The 25537-nt window shown below is 44.2% G+C and overlaps 1 protein-coding gene across 2 annotated transcripts in view; it reads right to left on the bottom strand.

Annotated features, from left to right (window-relative positions):
• Positions 1-417: 417 nt before the first annotated feature.
• Positions 418-25537, bottom strand: part of FAM189A2 (family with sequence similarity 189 member A2) — a 49794-nt gene continuing 24674 nt past the window's right edge. Inside the window, exons 3-11 of one of the 2 annotated variants that reach the window (XM_045840427.1) lie at positions 20568-20678; positions 16531-16659; positions 14976-15083; positions 14701-14843; positions 8022-8151; positions 7754-7832; positions 6237-6392; positions 3827-4119; positions 418-1166 (exon numbers count right to left, since the gene is read on the bottom strand). In XM_045840427.1, coding sequence (XP_045696383.1) covers positions 966-1166; positions 3827-4119; positions 6237-6392; positions 7754-7832; positions 8022-8151; positions 14701-14843; positions 14976-15083; positions 16531-16659; positions 20568-20678 — 1350 coding nt within the window. In that variant the 3' untranslated portion in view covers positions 418-965. The remainder of the gene's footprint in view (positions 1167-3826; positions 4120-6236; positions 6393-7753; positions 7833-8021; positions 8152-14700; positions 14844-14975; positions 15084-16530; positions 16660-20567; positions 20679-25537) is intronic. The other variant, XM_045840428.1, reaches the window with a different exon arrangement.

Raw genomic sequence — 25537 nt, 5'->3', positions numbered from 1 at the left:
AAAATCCAGCCCAAGTTCCTTCTACCTCTCCCCTCACTCAGGGCTGCTTTCACAGCAGCCTCTAGTGCTAGGGGCCTTTGCATTGGCTGTTCCCTCTGCTGGAACACCCTTCCCTGCCCCTCACAGTCAAATTCATTGTAAATGTCATTTCCCTAAAGAAGCCTCCTCTAACCACCTCCTTCCTTCTTAGCACAAATGCCCAATCTGTAATCACTTTACCGATTTACTGCTCACGGTCCCACTCCAAGGCAGCTCCACGAAGCCATTCGGCCAAGCTACACCTAAGCGCAGGGATCAAGTGCTCTGGAGAATAAACTGGCTTGGTAGCCTGCCTGAACCTGGCCACCACTACTCCCAGTTCCAAAATCTTTGTAAGGTAAGGCGCGGCCACGTCCACATACACAAATGTACACCAAGTGCATAGGTAAAAAGTAAAAAGTTTTATTCTCGGATCTGCCTTAGTCATCACTAGTTTTGCAAGCAAGAAGAAGCAGAGTCGACAAGAATACTCTCCCTAGATGTCCTTCATGACAATTTGTCACTGACGGAGTTTCCTGTCTTTCTAAAGATAGTGTGATTTCAGGGTGCAGAAAGGGCTTTCATGATTAGAGAACATGGGAGTTAATCATCATGCTTCATACCAATGCAAGGCCACCAAGAGCGACCAAGAGCAGCCCAGCAATGACAGAGAGCTCAGGGAATAAGAGAGGCGAAAAGGGTGGGGGACCCTACACCGAGACAGGGGGCCGGCAGAGGAAAGAGAAATGCTGTCTTCACCATCTCCAACTTGATGCATCCAAAAATTAAGTGTGCCCAGAAAGAGCCGATCATTTGCGGGGTCAGCAGAAAAAGAAGACAGAGCGGGAAAAAGCATCCTCTGAAGTACCCCTCATTTGAGGAGTTCCCAGAGGGAGACCCCACCCCCGACCCTGGAAACTACTCCGCAGGAGCCTGGTCTGGCTGGTTCACAGGACAGTCTCCCGAAAGACACCGATGAGGCTATGTGGCCGCTCAGCCGCACGCCGGGGTCTCCGATCACCTCTCAGCCTCCCTGCCGAGACGAAGGTGCTCAGGTCTCCGCAGCTCTGCAGGTGCAGCAGGCCAGGCAGTCTCCGCAAGGGCAGGCGGCGGGCCCTGATAGGGCCGGGCTGCCCGGGTGCCATGATCTTTGGGAGAATAAAATAAAGAGGGTGGGGAGAGGTTAAGCTTCACCAGTTATGATCCTGGGACCTGCCACCTATATCCATCCCTGTCATGTTCAGTTGCCTTGAGGAAGAGAAGAGGGTATTTTCCCAAAGAGAAACCCACTGGGAATTCCAGAGAGACTTAACAGGCTGTCTCTTTTCTAAAGTTCCTAAGACATTTCCCAAATTTCCTATGGTTTCAATTGTAGGCTGGCCTATACTTTACTGATTCATCTACTGCAATTTCTTTCTTTATATTTAACATTTCTCATCACTTTCTTCCAAGTCCTCTGTGGCCTAAGCCAGTGACTCTCACTGGGACCAGCTTCCCGGCTCTCCCCACACTGATTCTGACATGTGAGTCTGGGGGTGGGGCGCAAGCATCCCCCAACAAGAACCCAGGCGACACTAGCATACTCAAACATTCAATACTAGCCTGACATGGTGACCAGGTGGTGAGTATATAACCCCTCAACCAAAACCAAAGATGCTTCTAATTGCTCTAAAAACCCCTCAATAAGCAACATAACCACTAGGCCAATTTATCTGTAAAAAACTCTTAAGAATAGATCTGTTTTTATAATATACTGCATACATAACTTTAAATACATTGTAGTATCACTTATTTTGTTAAAAAACAACAAAAATACGAGAAATTCTTCATCCAACTTGGACCGACAAGGGGAAGACGGCTCATTATACACAAGTGTTTATGCTGCACAGTCCCAACGGTACGGCCTGTGGCACTGTGAGCGCCTTGGGGAAGACCCCAGACCTGGCACTTCATCGCCACCCACACCACAGCACGACCCCTGGGATGACATTTTGCTTCGTTTGCACCATTCTCAGATTTTAAAGTCATTAAAAAGTTAATCCCCCAAAGAGAAGAGACATTAAATTCACTAACATTCTATTATTATATTTGTCTTTAAGGCCTGTCCTTGTTTCCTGATTAAGAAGAAAATTTCAGCATTGATAGATGTCGTCTGTTGTTACATATATGTTAGAACAAGTGGTTGTGATATTGTCAAAATTTAAAATGGATCAAAAAAACACATTCTAGTAAAAAAAAAAAGTAAGTGGAAAATGTGCAAAAGCTGGGAAGAGCCCCAAACAAAAGCTCCCCTTGCCTGTCCCTGCCTCGTGCTGTCTGTGGTGGGGGCAGCCCTATCATGCGTCACCCCGGGGGCCAGTCCTGGGAGGCGCCAGCAAGCAGCCCAAGTCTATTGCAACAGACCCAGCACTGAACTTTGATCCAGTCTGTGCAAAAGCCCAGTGAGTATCTGAGCTGATGGCGTCTGTTGGGCTCTAAGCGCCTGTCATTTTGCCCCAGAGTGATTCTGCAGTGAACAAGACCTTGTGGAAGGTCCAGACCAACCACTCGGCAGACTCTCCAGCCCTTACCTCAACACAGCGTGGTGGCATTTGAGTGGCTCTCAATGCTTGCCGCTGTTTAGTGAGCTACTAAGGCTGGACAGGGGAAAGGAAGCAGGAAATGACATTTTGCATAGACCAGAGGGACACAAGATGTAAAATGTCTTTGCTACACAGGATTCGAAGTAGAGCCTGACCCAGGAGCACGCGCCAACCACTCTTTCAGAAAGCAGATAAGAGGGTCCACGTTCGTGTGCTCCCTCCTGTGAGTAATCAGATGGTGCTCAGCTCCCCTGGGTCCCCTGAGGGGCTGGGAGAGAATGTGGCTTCTGGCTTCAGTTAGAAGAGGCCAGAAGGCAGAAAGGGGGAACAGAAAGGAAAGTGAGAAAGGGGTTTCGTCAATCTGCCTCGAAATTTGACCTGTGCATCAGCCCATTTCAACTCGGGAAGTATTCTCCGGGCACTTGATGCAGACAGGCAGGCACAGCCAGGTAACAGGGTGAGCACTGTGTACCAGTGCCTCCAACAACTGCCCCACATCCCTGGGCAATGCAGTAAATGCCTCAAAGGTGCCCACTTTTAAAAACCAGTGGGTAGCTGAGGCTGTAACCCACACCCAGTTCTCACCTGAAGGAAACCCCTTCACTCAGAGATATCAGTGTTGTGACCCCCTAGTCCAAGCCTGCACTTATGATGAGAAACCCAATATCTAAGTGTGTCACTGACGTGCCCAGTTGTGTCTTTCCCCTCTAGCTCCTCGTCAGGGGTTGCCTTGCATTTTTTAACCTATGGGAAGGAAGAGGTGGGTATTCCTTTCAGTCCTCTCAGATTAGGTGTCTTGCTAAACATTCTATGAGAATATGAACAACCCCCAGAACCTTGGCTATATTAAAATTCACGTATGTCCATCATTGTCGAAGGGCTGAAAAAAACATGCTGCACAAGGGAAACTTTCAACAGAGGATAGCAATTGCCAAACGTGACCACTCGGCCGGAAGCCTTGCTTTCTTCCACAAGCCACACCCTTTTCTTTATCCAGCCTTCCACACCCGGGGAAAATGGGTTTCTCTTCCTTTGAGCCAAGAACACTGTGGAAAAGCCGCCACCCCTGAAAAGAAAGTGCTCCAGCTTCCTCCCCCTGCCCAGACCATATTTCCCTTGACACGGTGACACTGAACTTACTGTGCCTTGGACAGGAAATCAGAGAAGCCACTTTGGCAGCTGTGGAAACAAGTTATCTGACTCACACCAAACAGTAATAAAACTACCTGTTCGAGGACACGGGCACTTGCAATGACTTCCTCCATGTGCTCCTCGTCGCACTTCAGAACAGACTTAATGCTCTCCACAAGCTCATGGATGTCCGGGTTGATGTTGCCAGGGGTCTGCTCCAGGATCTTCGCCACCAGCACCTTGGTGTCTACGTAAGATTTGTAATCTATTAGAGACTGGGGTCTGCATCTTGAGACTCTGGATCTCAGACCCCTCCTCAAGGTCACCGCAGCCATATCCAGTCTCCCTTCAGTCTGAGTCGCAGCTTCACAGCTCAGCACGGGAGTGGCTGTGGACAAAGACAAACAACACGTACCCATTGGCCGTGCCCCTGTGAACACACGCCTCTACCTAAACTCAGTGTGGAAAGTCCGTGACAAATGCCGACAGCCATGCACCTCTTGCTTTTTCATTTTGTGAAAGGAAAAGGAAAGCAAAACCAACAACTGTGACACAAGCTTATTTCCTGATGTAGCTCCAACAGGACATGTCCCCGAAACACTTCACTGTGCCACATGAAACACGACCCCCCCAGGTGAAGCCAGGTGATAGAGGAGAACACCCAGAATACAAACCACAGCGGAGCCACAGTTCCATGGGTAATGACCAGTATGTGGGGCAAGCAGGCAAAACATGGCTGACTGATGAAAGAATGTTCCACAGGGGGAGGATGGAGGAGCCACTTGGAGACAGGGACTAAGGAAAGACAAGACTTGTGGGCTGAGTGCAGTGCTCTGCTCACTTTGACTGTACCTTTTTCCTAAATGTCCTCAAGGACACTGTACAGACTTATATGACCAGTGCCCACACCACGGCTGTGAGGCAGCTCTATAGCTGATGGTTACAGAAGGAGAAACCTCAGCACAGAAGCACTGCGTGATTCCAAAAGTCAACAGTGGGCCTGGGAAACCCACCACAGGCTCTCATTTCCACGACTACCTGCTGTAGCAAGAGTACAAGGACTGGCAGAACATTGCTGCACCGTTGGGTGGGTGACGTGACACTCGGGCCTGGTGTTTCCACGTGGTCAGAAGCCAGTCAGCAGCTGTCAGTGGACACAGCACTGGAGAGTCCGGTCTGTGAAGGCCTGACAAGCAGGAACTGAGATATTCAGTGAGGAAAGGAAGCAGGGGTGGAAGAAGAGGTGGAGAAAGGAGAGCATCCTTTTCCTCTGGAGAAAAGTAGGCATGAGGATCTCTAAACAGTGGTTAGTGGCGGTTCACCTAGGCTGCCATGAGCTTAACCCAGAGAGCTAGACTCTTCCAGTAACAATCCCTACAAACATGCCCGTGTTAGGACAGGGTGTGCACTCAGTCACGTGAAGGCAAGCTGGTCCCTTCCACAGCAAGGGCTCCCACAGGTGAACACGTGCCACCCCTGCAGCACTACAGGATGGGAACGGGTTCTGTAAAGATCTCTCTAAGCTGTGCGGACAGCAAAGTTCCCGTTGAGGCCAGCAAGTGGCCAGCTTGAGTCCTCAACTTGCCAGGCAGGGCAGGGACCCCCAGTGAAGACCGGCCTGGGAGCTAAGGGCCCAGGCCACCAGCCGGCTGGGGTTGCAAAGGCGCACTCAGTCCCAGGCGCTGGGGCTCCTCCCCAGTCAGGAGCCACAGCAGAGACAAGAGCAGTGTTCTCTCTGGCTCCCCACAGTCAGTCCAGAGCTGCGCAAACAATGCAGGCTGTCAGAGGGACGGAACCAGAATGTATGGGGGTGACACAAGACCCCGGAGAAGGCAAGGGGAGAGTAGTAGAGCATAGAGCACGAGGAGAGCATAAGCCACTTGGGTTTTCATTCTCTTCCTTTAGTTCCTGTATTTTTTACAGTTTTCTACAATGAAGACATATTTGGAGATGTTCAGATATTCACATATTCAAATAGCATCTATATATAAACAAACCCCTAAAGGGATGGAGATGAAGTGTGGGTTTCACTCTAACCAAAGTTCTTCAAAAACAAGGTTGGATTTAAAGAATTTAACCTATCTGTACACAGTAGAAAGATAACTAATATTAAAGTGTAGAAGAGGGGATGAAATTACCACCCTTTGACTTTTTCCGTGAGAGAGAATGTGCACCCCCACAGGATCGCGAGCACCTGGAAAGCAGAACTGGGTTTGTGTTAGTATCTTTGTGCAGCGCCCACCACCAGATCATCCGCAACCAAATGCATTCAATAAAATGGCTTAAAAAGAACAGTTCCCTACCAACCTTAAAAGACATGGCAGATGTATATTCCTGATGTGCATGTAGAATACCTTACTTCCTCAAGACCTCTTAACCTCCTTTAGGATAGCTTTTCAAATGCAGGGTCCCAGGCAGCCACAACCCCACCTCCTGCCCCCCTACTTCCACCTGGCACCTGGAGGCAGATGCATGCTCTGAGGGGAGCTTGGGGAATGGCCTCACCTCTCTCCACAGAACGACGACGGAACAGGGGGTCACTCCTCGATCTTCTCCTCAGGGGCCGGGGAGGTCCCCGGCGCTCCACAGCACGCAGCTGGTTGGAGTCGGCAGTTGAAGTGGATGCACTTTCTTCTCCAGGTGCGTTGGGAATGTCCCCATCTAAATAATTTTTTAAGAGGAGAAAGAAAATTGATTTCACTAGCCACAGCCCTCAAAATTTTGGGTAGGAAACACCTGTGAGGCCGAATCTTGGGGGTGAGGGCAGCACAGTTAGTAACGTTTGCTTAGGCAGCAGGCCCAGGACGTTTGTATTTCCCAGCACTACGGGAAACGCTGCCTCTCCAAACCGGCACTCCAAGTCTAAAACAAACAAACAAACCCCTCCAAATCCAAGCTGAAGTAAAGAAGCCTGCCAAAATATCAGTTTTTTCTAAAGGTGTTAGCACCTTCTCCAGGAAAGCATCCTGTCCACCTTCAGCATCAGAAAGCTCCCACCTATCTTACAGTTTCTGACCATTCTGGATGAGCTGGGTCAGGTGGGCGGTAGGACCTTCACAGCAAGATGGCTGCCCTGGTGGCTGTAAATGGAGCACAGGCAGGGTTGGGGGGGCAGGGGCGGTGGCGGTAGATGCCTACAGGCTCCACTGTGAAAGTTCTGGAAAACTGCATTAAAGAGCTAGAAGCCACTAAATGAATCAGTAGAACCACTCTGGAATTGGATGACTTTTGCTCAGGAAAATAAAATCACATCATCTGTGAGCCTGAGTGTGGTCGGAGAAACTTTTTTAAGAAATGGGACAACTGCAAACATATTCGGGAAACAGAGCGCCGCTGCCTAATTCTACATAAGACAGAAGGTGAACAGAACAGAAACACAACCCCCAATGGTGCTACTGAAAAATCACCTCCGTCTAAAAGAGCCAAATGCTGATCCATTATTTGTGACCGTGTGCAATTTTGTCCTGGTGGGCAATTCTCTGGGCCATTTAAAACCTCTCCAAAGAGAGAGCTTTAACACTGTTACCTTAAATCACAAAGAGAAATATAAATGGACTCTAGTATTTAACTCAGGTCTGGAAATCAGGAATCACTCCCTGTTAAGGTGACATGCCCTGAACCCTAGGTAAACGACAGTGTAATCTCACAGAAAATCACCCCGTAATAAATGAAATGCTTTCTTCTCTTCAAAAGAGCTCGTCTTATTTTAATAGAAGTGAAAAAAATCTTCAGTTGGAAAATGTAAGAATGCCGCCAACTTAAACTCTGTAAATCTATTTCACGGGTCAGTCCCAGAGAATAGTTCGGTTATTCACAAAAGATTCTAAGGATATCTGTATTTCTGTCCACATGTTATCTCCCTCTGTAAGCCCTAAAGTTGATAGTAGTTTTAAGGAAGGACACAGCTTGACTCATTTGCTCCAAAAATATCTGATCTCCAATAAAATGCCACAAAATCATTATTTGATCATGTTCTAATTTTCAGAATCACAGGTTCTGGCAGTGAAAAATGGGTTTATTACCTTGAGTCATGGTCACGCAGTCCTGTTCCATCGGGCTTCTGGCAGCTTCAGATCCTCCTGACATTTGGAATGAAGACGCCTGAATCACAGGAAAAAAAGAGGAAGATTGGGTAATATTCTACTCAAGCATCATCTTGGCTCAGTGAACCTCTGACAAAGGTCAGCAATGCAGGCACGGGGCTGCGGTGCACGGGCTCCCGCCTCTCTCTGAGCCGAGAGCTGCTTGTCCTGCCTGTGCTCAACCGGAGAGAGACTGTGTGCTCCGTACCTGCGGCCGGTCCGTCTGGTTCACCACAGCTTCGTACGGAGGTGGGGGATCCAGAGGACAGAATACTTCCACGCCCTTGATTCTGGCTCCATATATATGCGGCAGCGGAATAATATTGGGACCACCCATCCTAGGAAAAGTATGTTGGCATCAGGAAGCAAGTTCTTCAGAGAGACCAGGTGACCTTAGTGGCTCCAGCTTGCTGGCCTTTGCCTGGAGATGGTTATCCTCAGGCAAGTAGCAACACATAGTATGCAGTACTATCATTCCTGTACAATCTACTAGGCAAAAAGTAAGCAAAAATTTCTAAGAGACAGAAAGCAGCTTGAGGATTGCCAGGGGCAGGGAGGAAGGGAAGGGAGGAATGGGGAATGACCAATTAAAGACACACAGTTCCCTGGAGGAGCTGAAAATGCTTTAGAACTAGATGGAAGGCATGCTTACACCATAGTGTGCATTTACTAAGTGCCACTGAATTGTACATTTCCAAATGTTTCATTTCAGGTTATGTGAATTCCACCTCAATTAAAGAAAAACAAAACTATAGACACAGGGAACCTCAATTATTTCTTACATTAGTGCAGAACAACTTTCTTGCCTGGGTTTTCCTGATGTTTCATTCATGAGAGTGACATTAATATTTGTTAGAAAATGTTTGAAAGAAGAAATAAAGTTTTCAAATAAAGTGAACAGCACACAGCTCAGAGACAAAGCAGCACACGGCAGGGGGGACCCCGGAGGGACTGATTCTTCCTGAAGGCAGTCCTTCAACAAACACCGACCAAGCGCTGGCTGCACACCAGGCGCTGTGGTTCCTGTCCTGTGGGTGAAGGGCCCTTGACAACAGAAGCACAAACAAAAACAAAAACCTTGCAAGATTTTCTGCCAGTGTCCATACAAAACTACACACCCACACATGTGATCTATATAACAAAGACCCTAAATATTAAAACAATAATTTAAAAATACATAGAAGTTTATACCTTCTAATAAAACCCCCAGTTATAAAATAATTCCTGGGGATGTGATGGGCCGCCACTGTAAGCGCCAGTAACTGTAGTTAATAATACAGTATTGTATTTGAAAGCTGCTGAGACAGAGATCTTAAAAGTTCTCATCACAAGAAAAAAGTTTCTTTACTGGGTTTGGTGATAGATGTTAACTAGACCTATTTTGTTGATCATTTGTAATACATACAAATGTCGAATCATTATGTTGTATACCTAAAATTGTATTCCATTTCAAATATCCATCACTTTTTTTAAATATACAGAATACAAAAAAAAAACCTGTATTCAAGCCTTGGAGTACTGGAGAATGAAAAAAGTTGATAACAGCAGAGTTTAATATCTGCTGTTAAAATGCAAGAATAGACAAGCACTAAAGGAGACTATAAGGAAACAGGTTCTAGAGCCAGTTCACGCCGGGCACTGCTTCTTTGGAAAGGTGCTCTTTACGTTTATGGCCATTTCCTGTTATCCTTGGTGCCCGTTTTCAAAAATGTAATTGATGGAGGAAAAGAGGTTGAAAAAGATGTGACATTCTTTATTGCTAACAATAAAGCTTTATTGTTACATCTGGGATTTAGAAGAATGAGACTCTACAGCCTGAATTAAAAAAGAAAAAAACAAAGCTGTCCCACTTTTTCCTTTATCTTAGTTCTGAAGGAAGACTCTCATCTCCGGCTTGACCCGAACGGGAAGGGAGGTTATGTTTTGACAGCTACTGCAGGGATGTGTGCAGGCTTGGTACGGAGCACATAGAAGACCTAAAGAGAGGCACCAGCACAAAGGGTCTCTCCCAGCGGTGCCGGGCTGGGGTCCTGGTAAAGTTATCAAAAGGGATATTATGTGCTCCCCTCCCAGCAGGACTTGCCCATGGGTGTTTTGCCAACTCTCCACTTCAACCAAAGCTGTTTAAGAACTGTAAGCGCCAGGAGCTGCCAGGAACCCAAATCCTCTGGGACTGGACTGAAGCACTTTCCTGGCCAATGAATAAGGTGACTGGTTTACTCAGTGAGACCTAGGGCCTCCTCCTGTCCTCTCCAGAGGGCCAGCCTTCAATCGTTAATTAACATAAACTTCATGAGCCATCTTTCTAGCACTTGGAAACCCTGGATTTTTCCCCCTCAGCCAATTGTGCCAGCATTCACTGTTGTGCCCTGGCCTGGAAAATTAGTACCCCCATCTGTCTGTCTGTCTGTCAGCTCTGGTGGTCTGTTTGTATTCCCACACCAGTGGCTCCCTACACAGTATGTGCACAGAGAAGAAAGGGCTTGTTTAGGGCCAAGGGGACAAATGGCTTCCATTTTACAGCCTCAACTACAGAATCTCTTCAAGAAGGAAAACAGACAGAAAAGAGGGGATAAGCTTTATCTAAACTGACCACAGAATAAAATGGCTTCTATGGTGGTTATTGAAATGGCCAGGAGACGCCTCATTTTGATGGAAGATGCCGCTGGAGTTCATGCAGAAGGCAAGTTCCTTTCCTATTAAGCAGCTTTCCCTTATTTATTTCCTTATTTACCTCTCGGGGTAAAAACGGACCTGTTGTGGGAAATGGGTCTACTACTGACTGGCAGGCTTGTCCCTGAACCCTTATGGGTTTCACCTGGGAGGTCTCCTAAGTGTGGACGGCCCAGGCCTCCGCTCTAGAGACTCTGCTCTGACTGCCTGCGGTGGGGCCCAGGTATCAGTAGGGTGTTAATGCCCCAGGTGACCCCAATGCACAGCGAGGACCCAGAACACTGCAAGAGGAAATGGATCGTGGTGGCTGAAATTATATCTGGTAGAGATGATCAGATTTTTATTAAGAATGACTGTCTTTAGCCCTAGCCACGTGGCTCAGTGGTTTAGAGCGTCGTGCCATGCATTGAAGGGTGATAGGGTCAATGCCTGGTCAGGGCACATGCCTGGGTTGCAGGGGACAACCATTTGATATCTGTCTGTGTCTGTCTTTCTCTGTCCCTCCCCCTTCCTCTCTCTAAAATCAATGGGAACATGTCCTCAGGTAAGGAATGACTGTCTAGAAAACTAAGGCAGAGGTAAGATTAAGGGCTGTTCCTTCAGAATAAGAGACACACCGAGAATATTTTAAACACAGTAATTAACAGTGATGAAACACAGCAGAAACTTTTACTTTACGAAAGATTTTTTTATGCCCATTATTTTGTAACAATCCTCTCAGTATCCATGTGACAATGCAGAAGAATGAGGAAACTGATGCTCAGAAATGAAAAGAGATCACCCAAGGTCAGCCTTTTAGGAGACTCTGGAGCCTGAGCTCTTTCACATTCATTCCAAAGTCTCCAGGAAGCCTCACTGGTTCGTGGCCTGAGCCCTGAGGGTGACCAGAAACTCAGACAGATCATGCAGAATATGTTGTTTTGATGCTACAAATATGCCTTGAGGACTCATCTGGGGGTGATGCAGTAACTAATATGTCCTTGACCAAAGAATGATCTTCCTCTGTGTACTGGAAAAGCTGTGCATGCCTTTTCACTGAGCACCTGGTGGTAGGGTTGCTGCCTGTAGAGGGGGGAGCAAGGGAGGGGTGCCCCACACAAGAGCAGAGCCCTGGGTCAACTGCTAGCACAGCCTGGCCCCACTTGCGTGTGAGTGTTGAAGCTCATTAGTAAAGGAAATGGGTGGGCTTTGTCTTCATCTTTAAGAAATGCTCAGGTCAACCTGGCTCCCACCCTCTCTTCTTTAATTTCCTATAGCAGGTCCCATGGTCCGAGTAGGTCCACATTCACGAAATAGTTTGGAGACTCTGCCCTTTTGAACTCGGGCTCAAGCCAATTTCTAAGACTGGGGGGCCCCTGGGGTAGTGGAGACAGAGTGCACAGCCCCTCTGTTCTGACAAACTGATTCACAACTCAGAGGGACCAAGATCATGTTTGGACCAAGGTCATGGCTGCAGTCAGGCTTTTGGTTATGAAAGTGACCTGAGAAGCCCTTTTTCAAGGAGACGAATGCATGAAGTGGTTCTGTTTATAGACATTAAGTAAATAAACCTCTTCTGAGAGGTCACTTTCAGCCCGCCTTAGAAGAACACCTTAGAAGAAATGGGGAGCGTTCACTGTGTGAAAACACTTATCACAACTGGCTGTGGAAACTTAAAAAAATTTCTTAATATTTTGTCTGCCTTACAAGAAAAAAAAATTACCACTTGGGATTAAACATCTAGTGTCTATATAAAGTTGATTTACACAGAGAATCTAGCAAAGGCAGTCAAATTTTAAAATATCTGGAGAGCCCTGGCTGGATTGCTCAGTTGGCTGGAGCACCGTCCCATACACCAAAAGTTTGTGGGTTTGATCCCCAGTCAGGGCATGTACAGGAAGCAACTAATGGATGTTTCTCTCTCACCTCCATGTCTGTCCGTCTGTCTCTCTCTACCTCCTTCCTCCCTCTCTAAAATCAATAAAAACATATCATGGGGTGAGGACTAAAGGGAAAAACATTTTTTAAAAATATCTCTTATAGAGCCTGGCTGGCGTAGCTCAGTGGATTGAGCGTGGGCTGCAAACCAAAGCATCGCAGGTTTGATTCCCAGTCAGGGCACATGCCTGGGTTGCAGGCCACGGCCCCCAGCAACCGCACCTTGATGTTTCTCTCTCTCTTTCTCCCCTCCTTCCCTTTCTAAAAATAAATAAAGTCTTTAAAAAAAGTATCTATGATAGAATATGTATATAAAGGTGAATAAATTTAGCCATTTTGAAAAAGAAAGTGGGCTTTCCCTCTTTTTGACATTGGTGGAATTTCAGCAAAGGAGACTGTTTCCCCATTGGAGATAAGATCTAGGGCTCTGGGTACAGTTTAGGCCGAGCAGTGTCTTCTTTCTCACAAGAGTGTTTTGCTTTAACACCCTTCCCCATGTTCCTTCCGAAAGTTCTGAATAGTAATGCCCTTGATGAGAAGCTTGTCTGTCTTCTTCCAACCTGATTTGGCCAGGGGCTTTCTCAGGACCCAGACAGACAAATCCAGAGGTGCACATATATCTTCCAAGAGTGGATATACCCACACTGCTAAACATGACTGTGGAGGAGCACAGGAAACGAAGGAAAGAGAGAAGAGAAGGTTGGGGGGCTGGGCAGGACACTCTGTTGGACAGCACAATTCCCAAACCCACATGAGTCACTTTCCCTTTCTGCTACTACAGGAAATAAAATCTGTCTGTTGCCTCCTCTTAGGTAAAACAAGTGCTCCCCCACAGTCTCAGAGAGCCAAGGAGTTCTTCAAGAGGGCATTTCTCTTCTGAATCATGAAACACCAAGCATTTTACTGTTCTCATGAACCCTCTGCACCCAGCCTGAGACTGGGTCATGGGTTTAGCAAATGTGCCCTAATGTGCACAAAGAACATAGGTTTTGTTGCTGTCTCTCCGGCCCCTGAAATTCTTGGCTCATTTCCTAAGAGAAGGAAACCAAAGAAACTGCCCTGGACCCTGAAGCTTCAAAGCTTCAGTGCACCACTGCCTGACCAACAGGGGAGCCGAGCTGCTCCTCAGCCATCCCCAGCCCCTCTGTCCAGCCAGCTGATGCCCCCTATGGCTTTGTGGGCATCTTTCCATCCATCTAGGTGGGTGGCCAGGTGGGGGGCTTGAGGTGGGGTTTAGGTATGACTCGGAAGGACAAGTCAGGAAGATAACCCAAGGAAAAACCACTAACAGCATCTGGTGGTGGCGTGCACTGGCAACCTCTTTCAAAGCCACGTATGGCTGCTGTAAGCATAAAAAATTGATTTCCAAAACCACCATGCCTCGCACCAAATTTGACAACTCTCCAAGTGTACCTTAGGGAGTAAAAATTTTAAATTCCTGGCCCTCAGAGTATCAAGCTGAAGACACTCATCTTTCTGTAGAATTCGGAGGTTCTCTCCTGGAAACTTAAATATAGGTTTGCTTATCCTCGAAATTCAACTTAAGCTCACCTTGTCCAAGAAGCCAACCCTGACTAGCTGACTGCCCACCCACCATTCCAGGTTAGGTGTTTCTCCTCTGTGCCCTTAAATCCTCTCCTCTGAGTACCGCTTACTGTGATCATAACACCACTCACTTTGAATGACCTAGACTGTAAGTTCCTTGATATGAGGGAGGGGGACAGGGACATTGAACTCATTTTGAATCTCAATAACCCAACACAGTGACTAGTAAGCAGCAGAGAACAGATCAAATTGTTGGTTGAATGAATAAACTAAGTCATTCCTTGGAGAGATACAATTCTAGAACTTGGTAACAATCAGAGGAAGACATGGGGCATTTCATTCTACAGATAATAAATCCTGAGAGTTAAGAAACTGATGATCAAATTTTTAGCTAGAATTTGAAAATGATAATAAGCCTGGTGTCTATTTTTTCCAGACCAGAGAGAAGTAATTAATAATTCATCTTTTTATAATGGCTGGGAAGTTTCATGATTTGGGGACCTGCTGATGGTGTTATAATGAACATCGATTTGGCTTAACTAAGTGCGTTTCTAGGGCAACAGCAGCTCTCAATCATGTCAAATTACAACAGTTATCTCACTGGGTGTCAGTTTTCCTGGGAAGCTAATTGAAATTGAAAAAGTATATCTTTAGGTCAAGGTTTGACTTTTCTTTGGTTTCATGCAGTTAATCAGAGAGAGAGAGAGCTCACGCTCGCATGGTACAGAGAATTGGGATGATGGGGTACTTACGAACGATACCGCCGGTTCATCCGGGGTGTGCATGAGTAATATGTGGCGAAATAGGAAGGGGGAGGCACTGGTGGCACAAAATCATCGGGGTCTGGGATGCGTCTGTGTTCGTCCACTTCTTCAGCAGAAATCTGGGATTCATCCTAATTAAACAGCACCTCTGTTAGTCAACAGCCTGCCCGCAAAGGCTCAGGGAGAAAAGCAATGAACAGCACAGAAAGGCCCCTGGGCAGGTTCAGCAGACACGGTCACGGTGCCACCTTGCATGGACTTACGCTGCAGGATCTCCTGGCTGCAAATATCTGGAGGTAGCGAAGGGCGGCTGCCACCAAGCAGACGGTGGTGGTCAGGGCATTCAAGGCACACAGGGCAAAAAGGACTTTCTAGAACAAAGAAACAATGATGGCACTGAGTACCTCAAAGGAGATGCCCAGAATGCAATATAAAAACAACTTTAAAATAATAATACTGTCCCAATAAGACAATTCTCATGAGAAAATGCATGTGAAGAACTTACATTTTAAGTGCCCCCCCAAATGCTGGTGATTATCATGACTCATGCAACAGAGAGTACTTCTTAATTTAACAAATTTATCTTAGAAGCTTCCTGTCCCAGAAAGACCTGATATGACAATAGTTCTTTTTGCAAGCATCAGAATACAGTTTGGAAACATTCCTCACAGGAAAGCAGTGAGTTTCTCTTCTGAAGTTGATGTCCCCAGTGACATCCATCCCCTCCCATAGCCTTGCATCAGGACAGCTTGCTGCTTCATTCGGGGCCACTGATTCTATTTCAGGAGCTTTTGGCAGTGCTGCCCAGAGCACCCAACTAGGACAACAGAGGGGGCGGGCTGCCCAAGTATAAACAGGGCTTCTCTCCTCCAAACACACATCTCAAAATAGTAGCAAAGGCAATTCCAAAAGTTTCTGTTGCCACAGTCCTGGCTCCTTAGTGGGGCTTTCCCCAAGCAAAGTCCTGGCTCAGAATGTTTGGGGGTGACTCAACTACCAAATATCCCCAAGCCAAATAAAGAAAGCCATTTTTACGTCCTTTGTAATCCAAAGAGCTGGCAGCTTCTCTCTCTGCCTAGAGATTCCTCCTCCCCACAAAAAATTAACCCCAAAGATCTAACTAAAGAAAGCCATCATTAGCTTTTGGATAGTGGTACACTATCCAAAGCTAATACCTCACAGTTCACCAACTGATCTTGTCACTTACTGGGCTAACAGTCCTTAAGTCAGAACATGATTTTTATCCAGTTCCCTAATAAAGGTAAATTTTGTATTTCTCTTCAAATAGGATCATTTGTTTTTAATCCTTTTGTTTATTATAGTTGTTGCCTATTAAACAAGAGGTAAAGTGCTTGAATTTCTCCTATATTTCCTAGCCAATATCCCTCCAAAGTGTCCCAGAACTGTAGCACTCAACAGCCCACAAGATTCATTTATACTAACACGGGAGGATCAGAACAATGACAGATTGGTATGCAACTTCAAGGTTTGCTAAAAGCTACATCATAAATGTATATATAAGCATGCATATATACATGTACATGCATATGTATATACTCAGGCTCCTTTACATGTTTTACTATTTTATAATTCTTGAACACAAAGAAATTCATCCCATAATTTAAAAGACATACAATAATATGTGATTCTTTCTGTGTTCAATTTTGTCTCTGAGTCACTCACTGATGAGGGGTTGTTCTCATCTGTTTTCAGCAGCATAACTGATGGAGGTAACGGTAAGAATATTTCAAGTAACTTTGTTTTTTCTGGGGATCTGAGGTATATTTATTGCTGGGCGGTAGAATCCACTCGAGGTACCTTAAGTAGAAGGTGAACTGCACTACAAGGCTGAACTGGGAAGAGTTTCAAGGCATTTTCTTTGTCTGTGCATTTGGCTGGTTGAAATTCTTCACAACAGAAGCAAATCTTGCCTTCACCTAAATCCACCTTAAGGGGAAAAAGGCAGAACAATAATTTAATTATGAAGAAAAATACACAGGCTATACCACAGAACACCAATCCTACAGAATGAAATATAGGTTTAGTGTCAGTATATCAGTCAGGGTAGGCTCGGGTATGCTGTGGTAACAACCAGGCCCCAATTTCCAGTGGTTTAACCAAAGTTATTTTGAACATACTACATGTCCATTTAGGTCAGCAGGGGCCTCTGTTCATCATATTCACCTAGAGACCCAGGCTGATAGAGCATCCGCCATCTCAGGATTGATCATCACTATGCCAAAGAAATGGAAGACACAGGATGATTGTACAAGGGCACTTGAAGTAGGGTTGCCAGATAAAATATAAGACACCTAGTTAAACTTGAATTTAGATGACTAACAGATCATTTTTTTAGTATAAGTATGACCCAAATATTCCATGAGACATGTTTATAGTAAAAACTATGAGCTGTCTATTTGAAATTCAAACTTAATTCATTGGTTTTTATTTGCCAAATCTGGTAACCCTAGCTTGAATCTTCCTCTTGGAAATGACACTCAACACTTTGCCTCCCAAAAGATTGCCAAAGCAAATCATGTGGCCCCACCAAACTCCAAGAGGGCAAAGAAGTTCAGTCTACCATGTGTCTGTAAGAAGCAGGTGGTATTATTTCAGTGACAGTAGTAGCCCTAAATCATGTAGGCTTAAAAAGATCTTAGTTCACATCTTCCATGTTTTCTTTATTTAAAGTTATAATGTCACTGATCAGTAATTTCATATATATTTTAGTAAGAGGCTTTGCAAACCTTTTCCAAGTTTCTCTTGAGTCATGTTGTGAAAATATGTACCACCTGCCTGTGGCTCACAAGACCTATAATTTGAGGGCAGAGGTTTGTTCTTACTTGCCCTGCTGCTTGAGCTGCTGAAGTTGACTATTCTATTTTGGCTAAAAAGAAAGGCCACACCTCTCACACTTGCTAAATTAATCACACAGCTTTAACTTCACATGTTACCATAGATTTGGGGTGACCCATGTAGGTGGAGAGGAAAAGAAGAAAGGAGAGCATCTCTTACCCCAAAAGACTTCATTTGTCAAAGAGCCTCCCTAATGAAAAACAATTATGACATGGCCCCACTAATTAAAACTTGTGTGTTTTATGCATTAAAAATGGCAAGAAAATGCCATCAAGTAGGTAACTATACTGTCCCAGAAGAGTTAAGATTTCAAATGATTTTTAAAATTGCCCTATACATTTATGACTTATTTAAATTTTTACAATCAGAAACAAACACAGATTTGGTTTTGTGGTGAGAAAATTTTTTAAATTGCAAATATACTTAGAAGTTTAAACAGATATTTATGCCTTGACATCCCCCCCACCCCACTCCCCACTCTAGGGCAATTTTACTATCTCCAAGAATTTGAGAATCTCTGGATGTGGGACCCAAGTTTGGATATTTTTAAAAATGTTCCCCCAGCTTATTCTAATGGGCAGCCAAGGTACAGAACCACAGAATTTCTCATAAAAGTCAACTATACCCTTAACCCCTGCAATCTGGCTTCTGTTTTCTCCAGACCTACCAGTGTCCAGCCACTAGGCTAATTTCTCACTATTGCCCTCCCAATGTGGTTTCTACCCATTCCCTTTATTTATTCATTATTCAAAGTCCTTCTCAAATGCCTATATTCCAGGTAGCCTTCCCCATCTTCCCATGGACACAAACCCTTCTTCCCTGCATCCCCTAGAACTGTTGTCACACTAATAGCTGAACTTGGTCTACCCTGTTCTGTAATTGGACATTTATTCATTCCCTCTATGAACACTGATCAAGCATTTGCCATGTGTATACCTACTCCTCTCGCTACTGATAAAATTCTAAGTCAGAAGTGATGTCTGACTTTTCTTTCTACTCTCTGCAGCCTCTAGCATGGTGTCTTGCTTATAACAGATGCTACAATTTTGCCCAATTATCTTTCCATATATTGTGACTTTTTGCTTCCAACTTGTGTGTACTCTCTTTGCTCCTTCTACTTTGCTGTGCAATTAGTAATTGGAAATACAAACTTTCTTCAAAATTTTTTTCTGGGAACTCTTCTGTATATAAAGGAAGCTAATGAAATCTCCCAAGATAATAGAGAACCAAGGAAATTCCCAACTGGAAGAAGAGAGAAGACAGGTGGATGAATATCTTTAACCCAAAAAAGAAAAGGATAAATGCCTGAGACGTGTCGAACTAGGACATTGTGGAAGATTATCTTGTGAGGGGACCAGGGATTATTTCCTAAAGGAGGAAATAAGCACCTTTGAGGCTTTAAAAGACTGATGATGACCATTGGATGAACAGGAAAGTAAGGCACAGGGAATTTGGTGGGGGTGGGGGAGGTGGAAAGACAGCATTGTTAGAAATAAGAAAGTAGGGCAGGAGCCTGGGTAATAAGCTGCAGACTCTGGCTCAATTACAGGGAGCGTGGGTCACTGCAGGGAGTGGGCAGGATGAGGGTGAGGCACAGAGGGACTTCCAAACCAGAAAGGGCTGCAATCTGGGGCCCCTTTACTTACAGTTATGAAAGCATTAAATGACAAAAATCAAAAGGGTTAAGAAGGAGCAGCAGTTTTTTAGTGAGTCCCTGAGGAGCTTTCCTGCTTGGGAAGGTCATGAGTTTCCTTCCCTGCAAGGGTCTATCACAGCCTTTGTAGAAATGTGGCAGCCAGCTTCCAGCATCTGGCTGGTTTCCCAGGGTGAGACTGCCTTGACACCAAATTCCAAATTAGTAACATGTAATGCAACGTCTAAAAAGTCTTTTTCTTTAATTAATTTATTTATTTACTATTTTGTTTTTGCTTTGTGTCACAGGGAAATACTTGTTACTAAAAAGTCCTTTTAAAAAGTTTAGAGATATCAAGCAATTTCACTTCTGGGTATACACCCCAAAGAATTGAAAGCAGGTCCTCATACAGATATTTGTAGACCTTTTTTCATAGCAGTATTATTTGCAATAGCCAAAAGGAGGAATCAACCCAATCATCCATGGATGAGTGAGTGGATAAACAAACTGTGCTATATATATACAGTGGAATATTATTCAACTTTAAAAAGGAAGGGAATTCTGACACATAATACAATATGGATAACCTTTAATGACATTATACCAAGTAAAATAAGCCAGTAAAAAAAAATACTGTATGATTCCACTTATATGAAGTACCTAGGGTGGTTAAAGTCACAGAAAGAAGACAGTGGTTGCTGGGGGTTGTTGTGGGGGGAATGGGGAGTTATTATTTAGTACGTACAGAGTTTCAGTTTTGCAAGATGGAAAGAGTTCTGGAGATTGGTTGCCAAACAATGTAAATGTACTTAACACTACTGAATGGTTAGGGTGGTAAATTTTATGTTATGTGTATTTTATCACAATTAAAACTTAGAAAACAATTCAGAGATGGTACAGGTCTACAATTCTGAAATCCAAAAAGTTTCTGTGCCACTGCTGTCCCAGACTGCAAGAGGTCACTACAGAAAAAATACGTCACATGTATTTTCTAAAATTTGGAAAAACTCTGAAATCTGGCCACCAAAATATGTGGATAAAGGACTGCTAACCTGTAGTCTCACAATATCCATTTTTCTTCTTTCAGTGAGACCAGACAAATATTGATAATGGATACCTAATCTGCCAATTAACTAACTAATGATGCATTATATTACTGTGGTTTGGGGTTCTGCTGGCTGGTCCCTGTCTTGAAAAAAATAACTGACAACCGGAGTAAAATAATTAGGAGGCAGCTTCCTTTCTAATTTCAGGCCTCACTTTAAGATGCTGCCTGGTGCGGGATATTGCCAGCCAATCACTGGCACCCAAAGTAAGCCAGATAGGCTGGTGGGCCCAATGCATGTGGTGTTTTAGCACTGCTTACCAAATCACATCTGGGCACACTGGACACGAACTGGGCCCCTTGGCAGCCCAAGATAAATCCAGCTAAATTTAAGAGGACACACACCACAGAGAGCAGCACAAAGAGGTTTACCTGAAATGGGAAGAAAATGGGTAGTTAGAAAAATAACAGCTAAATTCTGAGAGTTTTATCTGAATAAAACTAACATTCTTTTCCTAGAGGAAACATTTTTTTTAAAGTCAGAACCATGTTCTTAGTATCCAAACTTTTCCCCACTACTTTTTAGAATTTTTAAAATGCACTCAGGAATGCCATTAACCTTCAAGTCTTCTCAATCATTTCAGGTCCCCCCCTTTTTTTTTGTAGATAAGGGAGTTTCTATCCCTATGTTTTTTCTGTACATTACATTAAGCCGTGGCTATTTTTTTCTTGAGCCATTATTTTTTCTGAGGCTTGCAGAGTCAATGGTAAGTAGACAAATGGAGAATTCTAGACCATAAATAGAACCCAAGGAAATCAGGGAGCTCAGAGCCATTCCTAACCAGAAATTCTAGTACATAGGTAAAAGTAAAGATGAACCTTTTTTCAGTTCTGCAGCAGACAGGCTAAGCCTCTCCTGATAAGACTGGAATTTCTTCTGTTGCCCCTCAAACCCTGCATCCAATCACTGGCCAGACAGAGTGGCACCAGTAACCGCCAGGTACCAATTTATCTCAACAATATCAGATGCCTTGAGGAAAAAAAACATAGTTACAATCCTTATGTCCACCGGGACACCACTAATCTTCATAACTACAGCTTAGCATCATCAGCTATAGAATGGGTAAGAGTTCACTACCCAACACTAGACCCCAAATTTCATCATTAATATCTTAAATCCAGCTCATCAAATGATACCATTAAAAAAATCAGTAGGCAAGCCCCAGACTGGAAGAAAATGTCATTCAGATGTTGACCAAAGAAACTTTTCCAGAACAGACAAATAACTCCTCACCTCAATAATAAAAAGGCAACCCAAATTTAAAAAGGGGCAAAAGACTGGAACATATACTTGACAAAAGATGATACAGGAATGGCAAATAAGCCCATGAAAAAGTGTCAACATAATTAATAACCACGAATGAAAATTAAGACAACAAAGAGATACCACTTTATACCAACAAGAATGATTAAAATTAAAAAGACCACTATCAGAGAGATGCAAATTAAAACCACAATGAGATACCACTTCACACCAGTCAGAATGGCCATCATAAACAAAGCAACAAACAAGTGTTGGAGAGGTTGTGGAGAAAAGGGGACCCGAGTGCACTGTTGGTGGGGCTGCAGACTGGTACAACCACTATGGAAAACAGTATGGAACTTCCTCAGAAAACTAAAAACAGATCTGCCTTTTGACCCAGATATTCCACTGCTGGGATTATATCCTAAGAATCCTGAAACACCAATCCAAAAGAACCTATGTACCCCAATGTTCATAGTAGCACAATTTACAATAGCTAAGTGCTGGGAGCACCCTAGGTGCCCATCAGTAAATGAATGGATCAAAAAACTATGGTACATTTTACACAATGGAATTCTATGCAGCAGAAAGAAAGAAGGAGCTCCTACCCTTTGCAACAGCTTGGATGGAGCTGGAAAACATTATGCTAAGTGAAATAAGCCAGGCAGTGGAAGACAAATACCATATGATCTCACCTTTAACAGGAACCTAAACAACAAAACAAACAAACAAGCAAAATAAAGACACTGAAATAGAGAACAGGCTGACGGTAACCAGAGGGGAGGGAATTTCAGGGGAGAATGGGAAGGGTTTACAGGAACAAATATAAAGGACACGTGGACAAAAACTAGGGGGTGTGGAAATGGGAGGGAGGTGGGGAGGGAGGGGTGGGTGGGCTGGGATGGGAGTAAAGGATAGAAAAGTATACTTGAACAATGATTAAAATAAAATTAGAAAAAAATTTAAAAAGACCAGAGATAGAGCAGGTGAGAAGGAGGAGCACACAGAACTCGGGTATTGCTTGCTTGTCTGGGTAGAAAATGGTACCACCACTTCAGAAAACTGTTTTCAGTTTCTTAAAACTTAAATATAAATCTCCCGTGCAGAAGAATTCCAAATAATTTATGGAGATAATCTACCCTCAACTCCCCACACTGCAAATATGGGCTGCACAAGGTGAGTTCCTTCCAAGGAACATGGTATGAAAGGACCAAGGGGGAGTAACTTTCCAGAGGAGGAAGTTGACAAAAACAGCATCAGCCCAGTGAGCATGGGTAACATCACTAATAAGACAGGCTGATGGCAGGCACCCTTGATATAAGATGATGAAAACAGCATGTTACCTCTGTGGTCTTCCTCCCCAACCCCCATAATAACCACAGTCTATTCACGAGAAAAACAGCAGGCAATCTAAATTGAGGTACCTTCTACAAATACCTGAGCAGTACTCCTCAAAACAGGTGAGAACATCAGGAAAAACAAGGAAAGTCTAAGAAACTGTCACAGCCAGGAAGAGCCTAAGCAGACATGACCACTAAATGTAATATAGCCTGGGTGGGATCCTGGACAGAGAAAGGGCATCAGGCATAAACTAAGGAAACCTGAAGAGTATGCATTTTAGTTGATAATAATGTATCAATATTGGCTCATTAATTGTGATCAATGCACCATACTAATCGAAGATAGCAATACTAGGGGAAACTGGGTGTGAGGTGTTCAGAACCTCTTAGCACTATCTTTTCAGTATTTCTGTAAGTCTAAAACTATCCCAAAATAAAATTTTCATTAAAAAAAATTCTGAATATACACCTACCATATGACCTGCAATTCCACTCCTACAAATAGACCCAGAAAAATAAGTGCAATTGCCTACAAAAAGACTTATGCAAGCTACTTACTTACAGGAGCTTTATTCATATTAGACCAAAAGGTGAAAAGAACTCAAATATTCAACAACAGGAGAATAAACAAAGTGTGGTGTTTTCACATAGCGGAATGCTTCCAGCAACAAAAAGGGACAAAGCACTGATGCACAGCAACAACATGACATTCAGAGACATTATGTTGAGTAAAACAAGACAGATACTGTATGATTCCACTTACACGACATTCGAGAACAGACAAAATATGGTAATCATGGTGATAGAAATAAGAAGAGTGGTTGCCTATCTTTTAAAGAAAGTTTTGGAGTGAAGGGATAAGACTGGGAAGAGAAAGGGGAATTTTCTAGAGTGATAAAAATGTTCTATATCATTTTTTTGTTTATTGTCTACAAGGGTGTGCTTTTAACATAAGCAGATGCTTTTAACATAAGAAAGAAAATCCTGAGTTTGGCTGTCAGAGCAGTGGGGTGAGATCACACAGTGAATGCACTACTTCTAAAATGTCACAACGACAAACAAGCTGAGAGAACGCCCCAGGGATTCACTGCCTGGGAGGCGTAGCTTCTCTCCAGCACTGGAGGGGCTGCCGATGAGGAGTCAGGGTCAAACCATCAGAACGTCACCCTTGCAAATCCCAGGATGAGGACCTGAGCTGCATGTCTGTTCCCCAAATGTATTCCTACATATGGCTTTATTATTATTACATTATTCTTATTACTATCTGGCCAAACTTACTGGCCAAATGGTTGTCCCAATAACTCTTGTGTAGACTACTGGGCAGATATCAGACATGGAGGTGATTAGGATACCGAGCATATCTCTTTCAGAGGTTGGATCAGGTTCAAGGGCATAAAATATTGGAGTTATGAGGGTCCCACTTAGGATTTACAGGGATGTTCAAAATGGGCCCTTTGGCTTTAACTTGGTTATGATAGTATAACTTTCAAGACCCAAATTCCCATCCCAACCATGACCGGATAGCATCCCCTCAGACAGAAGATGGTGAAACATCAGCTACCAATGAAGAACATCACAGCCACAAACCCCACTCAGCCATATTTGGAAAGGGGAAGAATTTCTTATATTTCTCACACTGGCATCATTCCTGCCTTTAAAAAGTCATTGCAGTGATCTGAGTGTCTTTTTCTGGAAAGCACCTGAATTTAAAATCAGGAGACCTGGTTCACATTCAGGCTTTCCCACTTGTTGTCATGATATCTTAGGCAGCCTCTTCGAGACTCACTTTTCTCATCTGTTAAATGGATCTGTCTTCCAGCCTACCTCACAAAATTATTGAGAGAATCACACAAAATTATGTATAAATAATCCTCTGTAAATTTCAAAATGCTCTGCAAGCAGTTTTATCAGTGTTAATAATAGGCAATTTCTATTTTGAGGAGTAGCTTTGTTATTACAAAGTAAACTTCACAAAATGAATTTCAAGTCCAATACTTGCATTTTGCTCTTATGTTTGTGACACACCTGAGTTATGGCAGCTGGAAAGAGTAGTACTCTGTTATAAGAATAATCTGACCCCGGCTGGGTGGCTTAGTTGGTTGGAGCATCATGCCATACACCAAAAGGTTGTGGGTTCAATTCCCAGTCAGGGCACATGCCTAGGTTGTGGGTTCCATCTCCTATGGGAGGCAACCAATTGATGTCTGTCTGTCTGTCTCTCAAATCAATAAGCATATCCTCCCAAGAGGATTAACCAAAAAATAACCTGCAGGTACATTGTTCCCAAAACTTATCCAAAAAGATTTCTTTCTGCAGCCTGCTTGTCTTAGAAACTCACTCCGTGCTAACCTTTGAGAGTAGTGTGTGGGGCGTCTCCTGTTTGCCCCTCTGGATCCTCTCACCACTCACCACTCCCTGCTCCCTTCTCAGAGAGGCTGACATGTGAAGACAGTGTCAGTGGGGCTCCTTTGCCCACCAGTCTCTAAGTTCAGCCAATGTGGAGCCCTGACAGAAGATCTGAGGGAGGAATGAGGGTGAGGTTCGTGTAATTTCCCTGGTTCCCTGTGTGCAGCCTCAGGCCAGCTGTGCCCCTCAGTGGAAAGCCACAGGTCCCTCTCAAGGGATCCTCTGTTCACTCTTGCAACTTC

The sequence above is a fragment of the Phyllostomus hastatus genome, unplaced genomic scaffold (genome assembly GCF_019186645.2).
Source record: "Phyllostomus hastatus isolate PE091 unplaced genomic scaffold, TTU_PhHast_1.1 phas_contig_34, whole genome shotgun sequence".
Lineage (NCBI taxonomy): Eukaryota > Metazoa > Chordata > Mammalia > Chiroptera > Phyllostomidae > Phyllostomus > Phyllostomus hastatus.
The sequence above is the reverse complement of the archived record's forward strand: the minus strand, read 5'-3'. Positions and strand labels throughout refer to the sequence as shown.